The sequence below is a fragment of the Natator depressus genome, chromosome 5, assembly GCF_965152275.1.
Source record: "Natator depressus isolate rNatDep1 chromosome 5, rNatDep2.hap1, whole genome shotgun sequence".
Lineage (NCBI taxonomy): Eukaryota > Metazoa > Chordata > Testudines > Cheloniidae > Natator > Natator depressus.
This window is the reverse complement of record NC_134238.1, coordinates 44929451-44950011: the sequence shown is the minus strand read 5'-3', so window position 1 is coordinate 44950011 and position 20561 is coordinate 44929451. Positions and strand designations below refer to the sequence as shown.

The 20561-nt window shown below is 38.4% G+C and overlaps 1 protein-coding gene across 2 annotated transcripts in view; it reads right to left on the bottom strand.

Annotated features, from left to right (window-relative positions):
• Nucleotides 1-20561, bottom strand: part of AP3B1 (adaptor related protein complex 3 subunit beta 1) — a 328644-nt gene that overhangs the window by 138889 nt on the left and 169194 nt on the right. For both annotated transcript variants that reach the window (XR_012639514.1, XM_074952685.1), the window contains exons 9-14: nt 19122-19219; nt 17593-17647; nt 17439-17510; nt 14570-14632; nt 13514-13646; nt 6286-6395 (exon numbers count right to left, since the gene is read on the bottom strand). Coding sequence is in view for 1 of the 2 variants with exons in the window: in XM_074952685.1 (XP_074808786.1) it covers nt 6286-6395; nt 13514-13646; nt 14570-14632; nt 17439-17510; nt 17593-17647; nt 19122-19219 (531 nt within the window). In the remaining variant the exon portion in view is untranslated. The remainder of the gene's footprint in view (nt 1-6285; nt 6396-13513; nt 13647-14569; nt 14633-17438; nt 17511-17592; nt 17648-19121; nt 19220-20561) is intronic.

The window sequence follows — 20561 nt, the reverse complement described above, 5'->3', positions numbered from 1 at the left end:
ATTATGTAACTACAAAACAAATATTAAGCATGCAAGAAAATGATTTCACATGTTGCAGGAAAATAAACTTCTGTGTTATGATTAACTTATTTCTAATATTATGATATACAGATGACTAAACTGCTTCAAAAAGTTGAATATTAGGGTGCAATGTGTGTTGAAACTATGAAGTGTGTCTTCTCATTTCTGTTCTTAATAGAATGAAAAGGAATTATGCCAAAGAATTTGATTTTACTGACAGGTACATGGACACAGTTGGTAAATCAAACATTTCTGGTGAAGTTTGGTGGCCATATTTATTTGCAAGTTTGACCTTGCAAATAAATTACATTCAAAATTCAGCTTGGTAACAACCATTTTCAAAATCAGCAGGTTCAAATTATGTTAGAAAATGTTACCAACTTTTAACAAAAAATGCCTCTAAACCCCTTATAGAGGATTGATTCTGAGATTTCAGTCTAGTCTATTATTTTCTATCTGTACTGAAAAATGCAAGACATTCCAACAGTTTTTGAACATCCACCCTGTGATTTCATAAAAAGGATAACTTAGAATGTGGATATGTCAGAGCAACACAAAAAAGATAATTAATTCCAAAGTGCAGTCAAATTTATGGGTGAGCATTCAGGCAATGATTCCTTTGAATCATGTCACTGTTCTGCAGTACACATACTGTGCCCCATAAGTACACATACTGTGCTCTTTCCCCACAATTTTTTTTTTTAAATGTTGGCACTATTAGGTATATTAATTAAGGCTGCTGTCACCCCCCATTTTTTTTTTTTTTAAAACAGCAGACCTCACATCAAGACGATCACCACATAGGTTTCTCACCCACAGTTTGCTAAATATTAAATTGTAAAGAGTGATGACAGATTGTCTACTTCATGTTTAACTTGGCTGGCAGTGAATACTATCATTTTTAAAGAGCTTGAGTTTGAGAGATTTTCCTTGTTTAATATCTTCAGCTCCTAAAGCTGCCACATTTTTCAGGTACATCTCAAAGTTAGAAAGTGAGGGTTCTTGAGATGTGTGAAGGGAAAGCGTTAGCACAGAGCTGTATTTGAATATATATTTATATAGCTAAGCACTCTACAAAACATAGAAAAAGACCTGGGTTCCTGCCCAAGAGCGCTTATGAGCTAAGTTCAGACATACTACAAGTGATAACAGGAACAAGTAGGGTAAAAGGAAAATAATGATTTTTAAATAACACCATATGATGACTTCCAGTCATGCAGAGGGTACAAAGCATGGATTTGCTCAGAATTTTTCTTGTAAAGGAGAGATCGAATCTTAGCATGGCCTCAAACAGCTCTGCAATTATTTCTTATTGAACTTCCTAACACTGCTTTATAATTAGTCAGACATATTTAGCTTGCTGTCCTATACCTTTTTAAATTACTTTGAGGAAACTTCCACAAGAACTAGGACATTTCATATTGGGTGACACCTCAGAGCAACATTGCTGTGAAGGATTTTTCTTCCTGAATCCAGTGTCCACTAGGTACTTCCTCACTGACAATGACAAACCCATCAGCCCAACACAGGTGAAATTTATAACAACAAACTCCGAATGCACAAATGACACACTGTCCAATTTGTACCCATTAAAACAAACAAAAATACCCTAACAAAACTATAAACACACATTCAAGGAAAGTATATTGGAATAGAATAAAAGGAATTATTTTCTAATGATAAGTGTCTTGTTTTTATTTTATTCTTTTTATTTAATTTTTGTCATCATTTTCACGGGGTCACATTCAACTCTGTTATAAGATGGGACAAAAATATTTGCCCCATTTATATGAAAGCTCAATGTAGCTCACAGTATTTTACTCTGTTTTCCTTTATGCCACAATTTCCTAGGATACCAAACTCTTACATCAATCATATATGCATTCTTACAACAACTGGAAGTTCCAATCCTCACTTACATTTAAGTTAGCCACTTTCCGCCATACCATTTAAGAAGGGGAAACAGGATAGTAGGCAAGTACATCTTTTCTAGTTTCACTAAAGAATCTTGAAACCAACTTACAAGAGGTGACTGTTTCCAAGCAAAACAAATGAAAAAAATCCCCTGACCACTCCTTTAAAAAAAAAAAAGTTTTTAAATCCTTGCTTAATGTTTCATACAGCAGACATTGAGGCAGAGATGTTCTTTTAGCTGTCAACCCTTTGTGAAATAAAAAAAGTATGTATTTTTGCAATTATGAACTAAACGTTAAGAGCACACTAATACATGGAAAAGTAAGGGGAATGTGTGCCACATGCAAACACTGAACCCTGTTTCATTTTAGTTCTTACACTGAGCTTTTAAGATCCCTGACCTCATTCACTGACCACCTTGCAAGTCTGTCAAAAAATGGATATTATAATGGATTATTTGAGAAATAATACATGGTTATGTTATTAAAGACTTGCATGCAATCTTCACTTGGCATTACCTGACATTTGCAATCTTAAAAATCTCTTAACATAATTTAATTTAATTTCCTATTATTGATTTTTTAAAGGAAAATAAGTCAATCTAAAACTAGTTGGCTACACAGAAGAATACTCTATCCCATTCAAGGCATGCCCTGAAAGAGACAGGGCTCTTAGGGACAGACAGTAGGCCTTATTCTTGATGATCCAGCACATTTGATTCCAGCAGAGCAGTTTAATAAACAAAGCTCTTATCATGAAAATGGGACAGTAACTTTCTAAGAGAGTGATAACTGCTTAGTAGTCTAAAGTCTAGAAAAATGCCAGTCCATTATTAAGTCTTTGATAGGGACTGGTATCTGATGCTTCCAAAGAAAGTACAAGAAAACCACATAGTGAACAATTATGGAATAATCAGCCCACAGAGCAAATTTCTTTAAGGTGACCACTAGAAAATTATAATAATCACTTCCCACATAAGCCTGGTCCACATTACAGAGTTAGGTCGATGTAAGGCAGCTTATGTCGACCTAACTGTATAAGTGTCTACACTAAAATGCAGCTTCCACCGACGTAACTCACTCACTACACTAACTTAATAACTCCACCTCCAACAAAAAGTGTAGTGCTTAGGTTGATGTAGTTAGGTCAACACAGTGTCAGTGCAGACACTGCATTGCTTACATCAACTGTTGCTGCCTTTCAGAAGCTGTCCCACAATGCATCAGTGACCACTCAATTGGTGCAAGCACTCCTGGTGAGGACGCACACCGTCAACACAAGGAGTGTAGTGTGGACCTGCAAAGTGATGTAATTACTGTGATGGCTGTAGTCAATGTAACTTAGGTCGACTTAATTTTGTATTGTAGACTTGCCCTTAGAGTGCACTCTGATTTCATTTCTCTTAAAACTTACATTTTAAAAGGTAGTTTTAAACCGTCCACCATATCCCAAATCAGGAGCTCAAGCCCTGTAGCTAGTTAAAAATGTCTTGCCACTGTACGATGTATAAACATATCAAACCTACTGTAATACAATCCCACACCGCAACAATATTCTGTCATCTGCTTCTCACACTTGCAGAGCCAGGGGAAAGCACAGGACACTCATTAAACCTTAAATGCAGGGATCGTTTTACTACCCTCCCTATAAACTTAGGAATAGAACTGTGGTGCAGGAGATTATAGTTTGACAGCCAAAAGGCCAAGGAAGGGGACACTATGTCAAATAGGTTTCATGGTCATACTCGTTCTGGGAGATACTTCTAGATTCCTGGTCACTGAGGATGCTCCATCTCATGGACATGCAAGCCTCACTCGAGGTTAACAGTTCCACTGTTCCAGCAGAATTTAGCTGTGGTGGGAGATCACGATTACACAAAGTGATGCAATCCCTTTGGTAACTTGACCCAGTCCCTGACGGGGGCGTCAAAATTAGCATGATTAACATAGATTTTGATCCAATATTACACTGGAAGCCAATGAACAAGGGCAATAAACCCAAGGGGAGGCACACTCAGATACAAAATGACAGATATTTGGGGTATTCAGCAAGACTTAAATATTGCAGATACGAGTGCTAATAAAATTTTATTTGATTAATCCAATCCTGTTTGAATGACTCTGTTTTTGCAAATGCTTATATTCAGGCTATTCTGAATCTTTCCTAATCCATTAATAAGTGTTTGATATGAGTGAAGCCATGAACATTTTAACAGAACAGTAACCATTCAAAATTTTTATACAGGGTTTGAACAATCCTTACATAAGATTAAATTAAATTGTGTTTTGATGTACAAGCCATGAAAACTTTGTCTTATCCAAAAAAAAGCCAGACTCAACAAATCAAATATTTTAGTTTATGTGATTTATATTTTAATACTTTAAGAAATCATACTGCAATTTAAAAAATGCTAAATTAACACTGAGCCATATTACTCTCCATCCCTTATGAAACCTAATGCGTTGTAGACCACTCACTACACCACACTTTAAGACAGGAAGTGAAGTGCACCATTAACAATTGCAACAACAAGGGTGTAGTTACCCAAACTTTGATTTAACCTAGCACACAGAAGATAATACTCCAACTCTACTGATAAGTGTCACAGGATCATTAATGGCCAAGAGATCAGTGAGAATTCTAACACTGAGCAATGAGCACATAGCTCATGTGTTTTGCATCATATGAAGGTAAAATAAAAATTATCCCTCGAAGGAAAAATATTATTTGGAAATAACATAAGCATGGAAACAAATACTTAAATAAGAAAAAGTTGCCTGAAAGCCCACCAGCGTAGCTGCCCTGCTCCTGCTATATTTTCCATATTAAACTCATATTTCTTGCCCTAAAGTATCCCTCCATCTTCTACTCCTTAGGGAATTCTGCACCACTGCATGTGCGCAGAATTCATGTCCCCCTGCAGATTTCTTTGCTTCCCTGCAGAAAAATTACTTTCTGACAGGCAAGCAAAGTGAAACTGCAAGAGCAGTCATGAACCACTCCCTAGCAGCGCAGGTTCAACGTTTCAGGCACCCAGAGCAACCAGCGGAGAGGTACATCACAATGGGGCTGGGGACACCCCAGCCAGTAGCTCCTACCCTGAGGTGGAATCAGCTGCTAGTCCTAGCTGGGCTGGAGGCAGCAGAGGACAGGACCACCTTCTTCCCCTGCAAGGAGTGCTTGGGGCTGTGTCAGACCCACCCCCAGAAACCTCCCCCAGCTGCACGAAGCTCAGCATCCTCCCCTGCTTCCTGCCCCCATCACTCCTCAGCTGTGGGGGGAGGGGTCACTGTATGGGGAGCTGCTCCCCATCCACCCAACCCCTGTGCATCTGGACCTCCCATACCCTGCCAAGCCTCAAACAGTACATCGAGAACCCCCTTAACCCTCCATAGCCTAACCTCACCCCACTGAACCGCAACCTCTGCACCCAAATCCCCTGCCTCCAGACCCCCACCCCTTCACCCAGACCACCCCCCACTGAGTTCCCTGCACTCAAACCCCCACCCTGATGCACCACCCTGAGTCCCCACATCCAGATCCCCAGACCACTAACTAGCTGCACCCAGACCCCACCGCACCAAGCCCCACTCCCCCAACACCCAGACCCTGCCTCCTCCCCCACTGAGACCCCACACTCAGACCCCTCTGCTGAACCCCAACAACCTTTACCTGGAAGCCCCTGCAGAGTCCCATTGCCCCTGAACCTGGAACCCCGCAACAAGCCTCTGTGCATCCAGATCCCCACACACCTAGACCCCCCACTGAGCTGCCTGTACCCAGATTGTCCCACACAGAATCCTCTCACCCCACACAGAGCCCCTCCAAACTTGCATTCTGCCTGGTTGAGCCTACCTGCCCCACACCTGGTGCAGAGGGACATGGCCTCAGAGTGTTTCTGGGGCAGGCCCAGGCCTTGTGCTGTGTCAGGTGCAGCCGCACGGCTAAGTCCGTGTCCTGGGAGTGGGGAGGCTGCAGGGTGATCTTTCACCTTCGTGCAGCTGGTGGCCTGTGCTCCCCACTGCCATGCTGAAGCTTCTGCATTTATTTATTGACAAATAAAACTTTCAGAATTTTTAATTTTTGGCCGCAGAATGCCCTCAGGAGTAATCTTCAGCTTAGCATAAGGTATTATTGACATTACCATTTTAAAGTATCTTTTTCTTAAATACCTTCCCACTTTTAAGAAACAAACTGAGACCACTTGACAGCTTCTATTCCATCTCTTACCTAAGATAAATGTTCCATTTCTCTACTGTATCTGTTTCCATTTCTGGTCCAAGTTCACCAGCAGTATTACAAATTTAATTAGTTAGCATAGAAAGTACAGAAGTATGCAGAAATACTTACAGTAATAGTGTCCAAGAGCTTTGCCATATGTTTAATAATTTCACCATGGTGCGCGGGCTGTGTTTGTAGAAGTTTCTTAATGACAACTACACTTTCAGCAACTACTATTTCTGATAAAGACAAAAACAAGTTATAAAATTTATTTTAAAAGTGTTTATGCAGATGGAATTCAAATCGTGCACAAAATTGTCAGCAACTGTTTCAAAACTGTAAATGATCTAACCAGTTTAACTGCAGAACTAATTTAATTTATAATAGTAACATAAATGTGCAGATCTTTTATAAATCTGAAGACAGGCCCTGCTCCAACAAGCAAGTTATGAGAGGAAAAAAAGAGGAGGAAGGATCATGGTAAGAGATAACAAAAGCATGTCTCATTATACCCACTTCTTGATGATTCCTTTTAATTAAGTTTTAATGTGTCTGTACTTAATTTTTCTATTTTTAAGTAAGTCATTATAGAGGCACAAATACCTATTCCACATAATTAAACCGTAGTATTTAATGGACTCTCAAAGAAATATAGGTTGTTCAGGAAATTGCCAGCTAATTCAACCAACAGTAAAAACAGCAAAACACTGCATTTGCACACTCACCCTCCCTCCCCCCATCCTCTCTCCCAATTCCATAATCTAATCTCTAGTACATTCAAATGAGGATCCTAAAGAGGCAAGCTGTTTGAAGATTTATGTCCAAGTCATGCACTGGAATGCTTAACTACTGTAACAAGTAACATTCGCAGCTTGATCAACTTGTATGAAATATGCTATTTTTGAAGCTGAAAAACCCTCAGTGGTGCAGAGGTAGGCTTCTATGCAAGAATAAACTCATGTTAGGAAAGATGAAGAAAAGTCAAACATAGTCAAGGTTGAAACGAAAGCAAAAATAAATAAATAAATACATAGATAGATAGACTGACTAATGTAACAGAAGTTCACTATAATTCTAATTTTCATGTCCACTAGAAAAAGCAGACAATTATTTTTCCTCATACTGTACATGCACTTTGAAAACAATCATTGGGGAAAAGTAAACTTATATTTCCCCAAACAGATCATAACATCCTTGTATTTGAATAGTTAATCCAACACATGGACTGTTCATTTTCAATTTATATCAGTAATCAGAAAGAAAAGGAAAGATGTACAAAAGAAGCGTACTGGGGGAAAGAAATCCCTTAAACATTACCATGGTCATCTAGAAATTAGAAGAGCTCACACTGGTGGATTTTTGTTTTAAAAATTACAGCTGTAGCTATCCATGGATACCTTTTGAACCTCTGAAGAGCTTAAATTTTAGGCCCTCCATTTCATTTAGGCCCTCCATGTCATCCTCCATTTGACATGACAACTGAGTCATTTCTCCAAACTAATTTCTTGAATCAAGGTTAAAATTACATAATTAGACAGAAAAATCAAGGCTTACCAGCATGGGGACAGGAAGTTAATCCAAACTAACTAAAAAGTGTGAATTTAAAGTGGATCAAATTAAGCTAAACCGAATTGAGGCCACTTTCATTCTGAATGAGACTGTTCAAACAGGGATTTAATGCAATGTAAGCACTCCACTTTAAATTCACACCTTCATTTAATACAGGTTAATCTTCCTGAGAATCCCTATGTAGAAAAAACCCTAAATTTCAAAATACATCTGCTCCACCAAGGATTTACGCAATCTCACCGTCCAGGTTATTTTGGAGAGCATTTTGTCCCCTTCACTATTGCCAAAAATTACAATGAAAGAAAAAGTTTAAAAAAAAAGCATCAAACTTGTCAACCAACTGTGAATTTTTCACCAAACCTGTAAGTAGTTTGGAGGGGAAAGAACAGAATTCCCCCAAATAATCCTTGTAATAACATATTTTCCTTGAATGCCACTTAGTAATGAGGGTAACTGAACAGCAAATTAAAACAAGGACTATCTAAAACAGTTTGTGTCTGCATAATACAAAGTTTGGAAAGTAACCAATTCCACAAAAGGTGCTATCTAGGAGTCCCAATATCCCCACCCTGCCATCTTCTGTATCAATCAAGGATAACAGGCACAGGCCCTTCGGCTCAGTGTTTGTAAGTTTTTCAAGCACTGATAACATCTGATCTTTTTCCTTCCTATGAAAAGTAATAAGGTAAGATCAAAATGCAATCACAACTTTAAGGGCAGTGATATACACAGAACAGTAGAAACTGCAGACCAACAAAATGAAAGTTAATTAATTATGCAGTATGCTTTGTTAAAAAAGATTATACTACGTCGAACTAATAAAATCATGCGTAAAAGTCAAGTGTTTACACAAGAAAACTAATTTAAACCAAGACTTAACTACTAAGATGGGTTCTAAGATATGCCTAATAGTCACAGGCATTGTGGAAATGTACATGATAAAGTGCAATGTAAATTATGTACAAAGAAATGTATAAAATATCACTATAGGAACCACTTTGCAGAAGCATTTAGGAGCAAATAAATGTATGTGATAGAAGGAGCAAGTCTGAAGTACTGAATTGGAACTATAAAGCAGATGAACTGACATGATTCCTGTTAAAAGAATATAGCTACCAATAAAAATGTTAAAAGTACAAATGAGAGCAAAATAAATTAATATCATAATACAATTGGAAGTAATCTAGAATAATAAGCAGGTGCACTGTGAAGTTTATTTTCTGAATAGGGAGGGTTCAAAAACCAGCAAGACATACTGGTAAATATATTAATACATTGGCGAAAAAACAACAGTTCGGACAGGGGTGGGCAAACTTTTTGGCCCGAGGGCCACTTTTCGGTGGGGAAATTGTATGCAGGGCCGGGGCAGGGGCTGGGGTGTGGGAGGGGGTACAGTGTGCAGGATGGGGCTCAGGGCAGAGGAGGAGTGAGGGGTGTATGAGGGGGCTCAGGGAAGGGGGTTGGGGTGCAGGAGGGGTGCAGACTGCAGGAGGGGGCTCAGGGAAGGGGGTTGGGGTGCAGGATGGGTGTGGCGGGGGTTGGGGTGCAGGAGGGGTTCAGGAAGCGACAGGGGGCTCAGGACAGAGGGTTGGGGTGCAGAGTGCAGCAGCAGTTTGGGCTCCGGCCCAGCGCCGCTTACCTAAAGCGGCTCTGGGGTGGCAGTGGTGTGCACTGGCACGCTCCCTGCTTGCTGCTCCGGGAAGCATCCAGCACCACGTCCCTGTGCGGCCCCCTGGGGGAGGGGGACCACAGGGCTCTGAGCACTGCCCTTGCCACGCCTCCAGGTACCTCCCCCGCAGTTCCCCGTTCCCGGCCAATGAGAGCTGTGGGGGGCGGTGCCTGGAGGCAAGGGGCAGCAGGGATGTGGTGCCGGCCACTTCTGAGAGTGGCGCAGGGCCTGTGGCACCACAGGGGGCAATCCCGCGGGCCAGATCCGGCTTTGCCCACCCCTGAGTTAGGTGGTTTAACATCTCAGAAATGAAAATCAAGCAGTAACATTAGGATGAAAAGATATAATCTTATAAAATTAATACAATGTGTGATGAGCATTAATCAAAACAAGGAAAGCTATATACAGTTACATATTCATCTGCCAATCTACGAACAAAAATTAGTTCAAGTTCAAATACAGATTGAGCAACATAGAATGTAATGAAAGAATCAGAGGTAACACAAAACATCTAGACTGTAGACACAGTATAGCAATACTCCACAAGGATACTGGAGCTAGAACTAAAGTAAAAGAGATAAGAAATGTAACGATAAATGAGGCAGAAATTCCAAAAACATCAACAGGTGCTTCTGAATGAAACAGTTTACCTAAGAGGTTTGGGAACTGGGAAACAGTAAATATAAAAAGGTATTCTGGTGAGGACTGTCTGGACAAACAGAAATTGTGAGATGTGTCAGCAGCTTCTGAATTCTCTACACCAAGTCACTGACCACTAATCATAACATTCTCAAATCACTACTGCAAGCTTTGGCAAAAGATTTCTACACAATATTGGAACGAGTATTTAACTCAGGAAACACAATCACTAAAAAAAACCTTTGACATATCACAACTCATCAAAACCATACTGTGTTCAGTCACACAACATTCCATTGTAGTAATCCATAGTGGTATAGCTGAAAACAAAAAAAAGTCACACAGCAAACCACATTTTGAATGGTACGAATTACAATAATTTTCCCAAGTGAGAATTTAACCACTCCAACATCATTCAGAAATCCACAAATAGGAAAAACATACAGAATATTAAAATGGCACTGGAAAAAACAAGAGCTTCAAAAGAGGCTCCAACTTTCAGTGCAGCATTTTGTATGACAGACACATTTTACTAGGAAAATAAGATTAATTAGTTATATATGTTAACTGAGGGCTGAAGCAACTAAATATGAAACTGAAGAGGTTATTTCATGTGTATTATAGAATTTGTGTAAAAGGCGTTTTAAAAGAGGCTAAGATGTATTTATTGCAAGTACACTCATTTGGAGGGTACAGCCTCTTTGAACCACAGGAAGGCAGTATGAAGCACCTATCTGAGACAATGAAAGGGTAGGCAAATAGCTGGAATTAAACATCAAACTTCTTCATTGTAACCAATTTGTTGGCTGTGCAGATACTTGGCAACCCTTTCCAGACTCCAAGCTTTGACCTTGTTGATACTTTTCCACCCACTACCACATTACCTTGACCCTTAAACCAAGTAAATATATATTTTGTTTAATACAATATGCACAGTTAAAGTTCTCTTTTACTTTATTACTGATAAGATATCACCAGCTCTAGTGTTATTCCCCTTATGAAGTACAGGACATACTTGTTCAAACTGATATTTACCTCCCAGAAAAAAAGTAAATGTTAAAACTCTACGCACTGTAATTGCATTTTCATAGTCTACTATAACCTTTTTTTTAAAAAATTAAAGAATTTGTGTAAGTTTCGCACAACCTGAAACAGAACAAGTAGCTAGGTCACCTCAGAAAGTAAACTTACTGAAATTCTAGTTTGTACACTCAGGACAGAACAAAGAAGTGGCTTCATATCCTGTCTGTCTCCAACAGGTGTGGAATTAGTTTCTCCATCTTAATGGGAACAGCACCAGAGAACCCCACCTTAGCAAAGCAATTGCTTCAAGAAATCTAGCAATGACGTGGGAGTTTTCACAGAGAAGTCAGGAGAGCAGGCAGAACTTCTGATGTGCTGAGGAAATCACAAGGAAATGAGAAAGACTAATTCTAAGCCTTTCCATACCTTCCATAAACAAGGGTGGGAAAGGAGAGGGGGGGAATCTGTGTTGGATTTTGATTTTGTTTGTATATGTAAAAGTGCTATTATGTAACCTTCTGTTCACAGAAATTTGTAAATTGGGTCCTGAAAATTGCTCAAGATTGAAACTTAGCAGAAAGAGTGCAGAGCAAGCTGGGTCACTACCAAAACTTTAGCCCACTCACGCACCATTCCTGGGTGCCCTGACTCCAAATTATGGTAAATTCTTGCACAAGCATGCTACAGGCAAGTAGGGGTTTCTTGTGCCCTCTTGTATGACCAACTACATGCCATTCAACTGACTTGAAAGAAGTCAAAAGGACAGTGTTGTTACGGCAGAGATATGGAGCAAAGGACCAGTAGCGATGCTTAATAAAAAGTGCTGACAACCTTCCAACACCTGTTTGTTTGGGGGCAGTTCCTGATTTAGAAGTGATTGCAAGATGGACATCACAAACTTCTAAAAGCTGAAAACATCATGAGAGGATGATCATTACTTTCAATTAAGTCCGTAAGCGATGAGAAGACAACCTCTATAGTTACTGTATCTCCTGGTAGCTCAAAGCTGGGTGAACAAAGCTGTTCAGAAACATTAGGTGAACAAAGCTGTTCAGAAATGACTAAGAAATCCTTAGCAAAATGACTAGCAGCCCAGGCTATTAGATGGATGAAAATATTCCCTACCAACATGAAGTAAAGGAAGGAGCATGCTGGAAGAAACGTTTTCATTTAGCCAGAAAGGTAGAGGGCATGAGAAAAGAAGGAAAACCCATACTCTGTTATTCAGAGCCACCAGCCACAAAAACAAAAAAAACCATGGATATACAAGTAACTGAAATAAAATATTCCAAAACTGTTTGATGCTTTTAGCGATTGAATTCAATTAAGGCCTCATTTGCCTTTTCAAAAAACTGATCTAAATAAATTAATGTTTGTACACTACTTTGAGGTCCCCGAGTGAAAAGATCTATAGCTGTAATAGCCAAAATATTCAGACCTTAGTGTCTAAAATTAAGCTCCTAAATTCATATTTAGGTACCTAATATAAGTGGCCTGATTTTTTCGAAATGCTGAGCTCCCACAAACCCCACTGAAATCAATGGAAGCAATAGGAGCTCAGCACCATTGAAAGAAAAATAATCAGGCCTCCTATTTAGGTGCATAAACATGAATTCAGGAACCTAACTTTGAACATTTTAACTAATATTATTTATCCGTCTTCTGCATCATTAGTCCCAGTTAGTAAGTTTGTCTTTAAAGCTCACTCCTCTGAAGACGTGAGTATTTCCAAGTAGATTTTGCCAAACACACTGTATCTTATATTAACAGACAGTAAGTGTAATTTCCTTATTTGTTTCCTTCTGTGTGATTATTATATAACTACACTAACTACCGGTGCCTTTGTCAAAGACAGATGTGTAGTGTTTTGCTACAGTATTCTATTTGGCCTATAGTCACTCCTTGTGCTCCTAAGCGATTTGTAACTGTTCTACTTTGTGTATAAAATTAATAGGAAGCTAAATTACAAAACCAAACCAAGTCTGGAGCTGCCTATTCTAAAACTGTTTAATATGCTCTTTGATTTCACCATTTATGTGTACAAAATGCCATTTCCCTGCTTTTAGCACCCTCTGCAGGCTAACTGTTTTAATGCAACGAAACATATTATTAGACAAAATATTAAACTACTATTCGCTGTGAAACACATTGCATATCATTAATTACATTTTGAACAATTACAGGTGTCAGTGTAACTGCACAGTGGGAGTAATGCACTGCTTTCTTTAAAGCGGAGTGGGGAGTCAAACTATGAAAACAATTTTAAACCACAGGATAAACCAAGCAATGTTACTATTTGTCTAGCTGAGTTTGTTATTCCATAGCCATGCCAATTGACTTCAAACAGACATCATGATTCAATATACTTTTAAAATCTGTTGCTACCTGTGGACGCTGCCAAGAAGATGATTCAAGATATCAAGTAACTCAAAACCACAAACAGAACAGTTAGCTTACCATCTCTGTTGGACAACAAACACACTAAGCCATTAAGGCATGTGTCAGTCACTTCTGAGATGTTGGTTGCACATCTGCCTATAGCCTGAATTGTAGCTGCAGCAAATTGTTTATCTTGGCTTTTCACGTAGGTCTGGAGAAAACAGGATTTCCATTAGTCAACACACTGGTCTTATTAACTGGAAACTTACCTTATTATCTATATTAAATAAATGTACTTTAGAGTATATTTAATTTACAAAGCTACATTGCACATTAGAAATTATGCTGCTATCCTGTATATGTTTTAAGAACGTATTGTCTTGCCAGCTTCTGTCACCTGTGATGACAGAGGTTTCTGACGCGTGGGGGGGGAGGGGGGAGGCAGAGAAAAGGTAATCACCCAAAAACAGAAATTAGTTTGAGTGCAAGGCTGAAGGAGGTTGATGAGCTCTCTCTTCCAGAAGGTTTCAGTCCATTTAACTAGCTCCATCTGTAAATCTATGAATAACCAACCTGTCTGAAAAAAGAACTAGTTTCTTTTGGGGAAGCCTAGCCTGAGAACTGGAAGAATGAAAATGAGAGGAGGAGAGAAAGGACACACACTGTTGACACTGCACATCTGGCAAAGATGTATAAAGTAATAGGAAATATATAGTAGATAACACTTTATTCCAATTATTTAAAGAAGAGGAATTAGCAGCCAGCGACAGTGACCAAATGTTGCTAAATCTAAAATATTATCTTCTTAACCCAGCTTAACAATGGAATTCGCTTGGCAGGATTTGTTTTAATAAACATTTGAGTTTCATTCCTTACATTTTTGCCTCTCTACAACCGATAGTAGTATGCAGCAGTGTTCAAAGCAAAACAGTTAAAAGAATTCATTCCTACACCCCAGAAAAGCTCTATAGTTGTATCACACACACAGTCTCTGTTTCATTCAAAAGAGCATCTTATACACCAACAGGACTATCGTTTAAAAATTTCCAAGTTCATCTACAGAAACTTTATAATACATGTAATATGTTAACAGAATGCAATTTACGCAAGAATACTCTTGAATTGCGTACAGACCTGAAATTCTCGAAGTAGTGTTGATATGTTGGCCTCATTTGCTAAATTTGTCAAGATTTCAAGCTGAAGGAGAGAAGAGATATTTTATTATAAGTTGATTAAAATAAGTAGAAAACATTTTTTTAAGAAATTATATGCATATTGTATTTTATCTACAAGAAAAAGTACCACTTAAAACTTAGAGCCCTTAATAGTTTAGGCAGAAATCTGCAGTACCCTGAAATTTTAACGTCCTCCAGAACCTAAAGAATGTGCTTTCAAAGCAACACAGTAGGGCTCAGCCCTGCATTTCCCACTAGCTGTAGCAAAATAACTAACCACTGTATAACAAGTGGAGCGTGGTGACGTGTTTTCCAACATGATGTAGACAAAACAAAGAAAAAAAGAAGCATGGGACATGACTAGGTTGAGGAGTGGGAGTGGAAAGAGATAAGGTGCCAGACAGCAATGAATGAAATTTCCATAACTCATTCTCAAAGCAGCTGTGATCAAGAGTCCTTATTTGATGGAAATAGGTGCTTCCATAGCATTCATCAAATGCTGTTTTGACAAATTACAGCTCATCCTCAAAAAGTCTCTCCCTAATTTTTGGTGAGGAAAAAGATAAAATCACTCCTGATATGCTACACCTGTGTACCACATCAAAGTTTCGAGGCTGCATCAACACTGAAGCAGGAAGTTCCCTATATTGGAGACCGCCAATGCAATCTGAATGCAGAACATAGACAGAAAGGACCTTTAGCAAGAGAAAGAGCTGGTAATATGAACTCAGTAACTGAACGAGACATGTATCTGGATTTAGAAGAGTTTTGACTAATTGTCTGCTTCTAAACGGAACAACAAACTGCAGGTGTCCCCACATTAAAAGTGGGAAGTTTGACAGGTCTGCATACTTGAGCACTTGAGTTTTAGGAGTAATTTTTTAACACTGAGGTTTTTTTAAATGATATATACAACAATTTAGCACTTATTAACTTTTTTGAAACACTACATATTGCATTTAGTAGTAATGGTTAGCATTTTTTGCATCTTCATAGCACTTAACAATTTAACCACCACCTTGTAAATAATGACAACACAGAGAGCAGAATGTCAGATATCCACCACAAATGTGGTGAAATAAAGGAGAGATGTTTTATTTTTAGTTTTAATGTAAGCTGTTCATTAAAAAATGTGACTGAAATACCAGGAATAATACAGGACTAGTATTTACAATCAGTCTCAATAAAAAAGTGCACTTTTCAGAAAGTATACAGTAACATTTACTCCCAAAATATTTTATATATACAATTAAAAATGATGGGGTTTTTTTTCTCTCTCTCTCTCTCACCATATTCCCCCCTGCTGCATTCCATTCTCTTGTTTTTATGTACAAGTTTCTTGAAACACCATAGGTCTTACCAAAGATATAAGATCATAAGGGTTAGCCTTCTTCACCTTATAAAACACTCAGTTATTCCCAGCTTGGCAGCCACCTCCTACTCCTCCTTGCCTTCTTCCTTTGTCTTCTGAGAGTGATTTGATTCTGTGTGTAGGTGTCCCCGACTCCTCCCATTTCCCAGCATGCTCAGCAGTTTGTTTTAAAGTGAGGCCGCAAAGCCTTTCCCCCATTCCATTTTAACACTGGAATGGGTCAGAGAAGCTTTACGTTCTCAATTCACCAGTTTAAACAAAAGCTAGCTTCCTCCATAAGCCCTAAATTTACAGTTTCAAGTAAGAAGAAAGATTATATTTGGATTTGTTCTCTAATCTGTCCCCCTAAGATCAGGAAGTCTCCAACCACCTAAGACAGAACTTAAGTTAAGAAAACTCATCTACCATTCTCTCAAACCTCTGGGCCTTAGTAAAACATCTGCTGATGAAAAGATGACAAAAACTTGTTAAGAAAAGGAGCCAGAAATATTTAGCATTCCAGTCAAAATTATTTTATTTACTTATTTATTTTAAAGTTGGAAAAACTAAAACAGAAAGGTTAAGTGACTGTCCCTTAAGTTCGAGGGATAGAGTTCAGATCTACAAATGGAACTCAAGAGTTCCAGGTCACAGCAGGCATCTCTCTACAGGTACATTGTGTGTACATGGAAAGAAAAAATTATATCACTATATACTCCATATGTCCTAAATTTGAGTCCTAAATTTTGTGGTCGACTCTGTACAGAAAAGTGAAGTTCTGGACAATACTAAACCTGACCTCTATTCCCAACTCTCTCTCTCTCTCTCTCTCACTCACACACACACAGACAGTGTGACTGTATCCAGGGCCAGCTCTACCTTTTTTGCAACCCAAAGCAGCGAAGCAAAAAAAAAAAAAAAGCGGCCGCTGAAGAAGAAAAAATAAACCAAGGTGCCGCCGCCGAAGTGCTGCCGAAGTGCCGCCAAGGGAGGAGTGCCGCTCCAAGAACGGCGGAAGTGCTGCCCCTTCTGATTTGCCACCCCAGGCACCAGCTTCCTTCGCTGGTGTCTAGAGCCGGCCCTGACTGTACCTCAAATTTCCTGAATTATAAAATGGGAATAATAATACTTTCCCACCATCATAAAGCATTGACATCTTGAAGTGAAAAGCAAAGCATATCTACTAGCAATATCAGAGTAACTCTGAGTGGACACCTCTTCAGACAGAAAGAGAGCCATTGCTGCCTTACTCAACATTTCCATTCAGCATATTCCGTTAGCCTGATGTACCTGGAAATCATCCATTTGCCTGCCCCAAATGCCATCTGTAGAAATCAGATTGAAAAAGCAGAATAATTCAGAGAGACAGAGTTTCACAGCAGTCAAAGAGTATGTTTCTTTCCTGTTAGAAATACTAACCAATCGTACAGTGCATACGTGAAATATATATATATATATTATGTATTATAAAACACACCTTTGATGTTTTGATCATTGTTGGATCAGTTGACCTAACATAGAAACTCTTCAGGTAAGGTTCAAACATGCCCTGAAAAATAAAAGCCATTGAAGAAGTAGTTGTGCCTATGCTTAATTTAAAGTATAATCTAGAAAATGGTAAGACTGTATACCTTTCTTTGAATTGACATAGTTGCAATATTCTGCAGCACAATATACTGCACTTCCCTAGAAATTAAAGAGACAGTACTGTTGAATATATTTATCAAAATTACATATTCGGAGATCAGTATATTAAAAGAAAAAAAAATTAAGACCAAAAGGATGCACTTACATGTATTGCTGAAAGGTTTTTAGCTGCATTTTCAATAAATATCTGTGAATATGCTTTCTATGCATATAAGCTACCATGTATATTTGACTTATAAAATATACTCAAGTATGCCAAAGAAACAAGAAAAGGTTGAGGCATGATAGCTATCACATATCACTCATCAGTTTTACAGAGAGATGCAGCACAAATTTAGAACTGTCACTTTTAAAAGGCAGACAATGTGGGTGAAGTAATATCTCTTTTTGGACCACTTCCGCTGGTGAGAGACACAAGCTGTCGAGCTTACGCAGAGCTCTTCTTCAGGTCAACCACCTTTCCGATAAAATCCTGGGACGAACACAGCTACAACAACACTGCATACTTTTAAAAGGAAAATATTACTTTTCAATGTAATGATGCAGCCTTTGTTTGACATATTATGTCTTTCCTCAAACTAAAAAAAAAAATAAGGATTTATTTAGGAGTTTTGAAGGTATCAGTGCAATACATACAGCAAACCAGAAACTCAAGAAGGTCCCATATTTCTAGATAGTGAGGCTAAAAAGAAAATGTTTACTCTTTGTCTGCACTATAGTAACTGCTGTGGTAGACAACAATTTAGCTTCACCTAATATTTGTGCTGCATATGTGGGATGGACAATACTTGGCAACTAACAGGTGTTTTAAAAGGAGTTTTCCAAGGATAATTAAAAAAAAAAAAAAAAGTGGTTTGAATGTATGCTGCTAGTCCCAGGTATCTGTCAGAGGGCAGTGTGCATATTCTGGTAAACTGTAGACCACTACAAAAATATAAATATTTATCTAGCACTAATATACAACATTAAAAAGACGTGCAGAATATTTTGACTATGAATATCTTGGTTTAGAGACTCAAAAGGTGGTCTAGGTTCAATCCAAACACTTCCATATCTTGGTTTCTCTACCTCTCAGTGGAGGCTGCTACCATAGCCTACCTCAGAGTGGGGTGTCAAATCTTATTTAATGTTTATGAAGACACTAAAGAATTACAAAGTATTATAATTTCCAACAGTTCAATGTAAGCCCAAACTAACTTTTTTCACTGTTCCCATGTGTATACCCATCAGTCAGCCATGTTCATTTCCCGGAGTACAACTGTCTAGGAGCGATGAGGTGCTCATGGCTAGGGGGTACATGCTATAAATGGAGAGTCCTGCAAAAATGTTCTGTTTAGTGGTATAAATCGGTGTTTACTCTAAGCCCAGAACTGGTTTCGCAGGCTTTTGCAAGCACCAACTTAGACCTAACATTATAAGCCTCAATTTATGATGTACAATTACATATAATTTAAAACAAAGGCAAACTGTTTAGCAAGTTCTGTTTGAAGTTCAACAAAAGAGCTTGACCCACCTATTGCTACGAAGTAAACGCACTAAGGATTTAGAAACAATGCCAGCCTCAGACTTTGGTGCCAAGTGCCAGTAAAGTTGGGCAACTGCCATCACCACCTGAAAATACAATGTTAACATGCAGAACAATCTGCTACCTTAAAATAACTACACAATATATACCATGCTCTACTTTCAATCTTCAAAATTACACACTCATTGCTTGTACAAAGATTTAAATTTCTATTTCTGCATATATAATCTTTGATACCAAGGGGTTGATTCAAAAGCCAGGAGATATTTTCATTTCTGAATTCTAAGCTAATGAATAATTTACATTCCTATCAGTAATAAATAAATAACCAGATGTAGCTAAAGTTCTAATCAAACTGATATTTGTAAGAAACCAGAACTTACAGCCTTATTAGTACAAATTAATGAGAAAATTCCCTTTCTTTAAATCCATATAAAGCTTTTTATTTTTTATTAAAATCTAGCTCCAGTAATAGCTGTTCATTAATTAGTTTTAAACAGTAATACCATCACCAAAAACCTTTTCCTATTACCATATTTATCAATCTATACAATGCTATTTGCATTTAATGATGACCTACAAGGACCTAAAACGACAAAAGGAAACCTGTAGGGTTATGTGCTCATGATCCAAGTTACAAAATGTAAGAGACTGTAAAAAACACACAATTGCTTTTTAAAACTTAATAGGTCGTCATCCTCCTGGAAACAAAGAATGTTGTGCCAATATTTTTAAAAGGGTACATGGGATGACTCTAGTTAACTACGGGCCAGGCAGCCTAATATTCTGAACAAAACCATGAAAGTACTCATAAGGGATGCAGTCTGGCAAAAATTAAAAGAATGACATCCTCAAATTGAACATGAGCCAACAATGTGATGCTGTTGCAAAAAAAGGCTATTATTCTCGGGTGTAGTAACAGGGGTGTCATATATAAAAGACACAGGAGGCAATTGTTCCACTCTGCTTAGCACTGATGAGGCCTCAGCTGGAGTACTGTGTCCAGTGTTGGGCACCATACTTTAAGAAAGATATGGACAAACTAGAGAAAGTCCAGAGGAGAGCAACAAAAAGTGACAGAAAGTTTAGAAAACCTGACCTGAGGAAAGGTTAAACTGGGCATGTTTAGTCTTGAGAGAAGAGGACTGATGGAGGACCTCATAAGAGTTTTAAATATATTTAGGTCTGTTGTAAAGATGATGCTGATCAATTGTTCTCTATGTCCACTGAAGATAGGACAAGAAATAATCTGCCACAAACGACATTTAGGTTACATATTAAGAAAAAAAAATAATTTATAGAGATAGTTAAGCACTGGAATAGATTCCCAAGGGAGGTTGTGGAATCCTTGTCACTGGAGGTTTTTAAGAACAGAGTAGATAAAAACACCTGTATGGGTGGTTTAGGTATTCATTGCCTGTTTCAGAG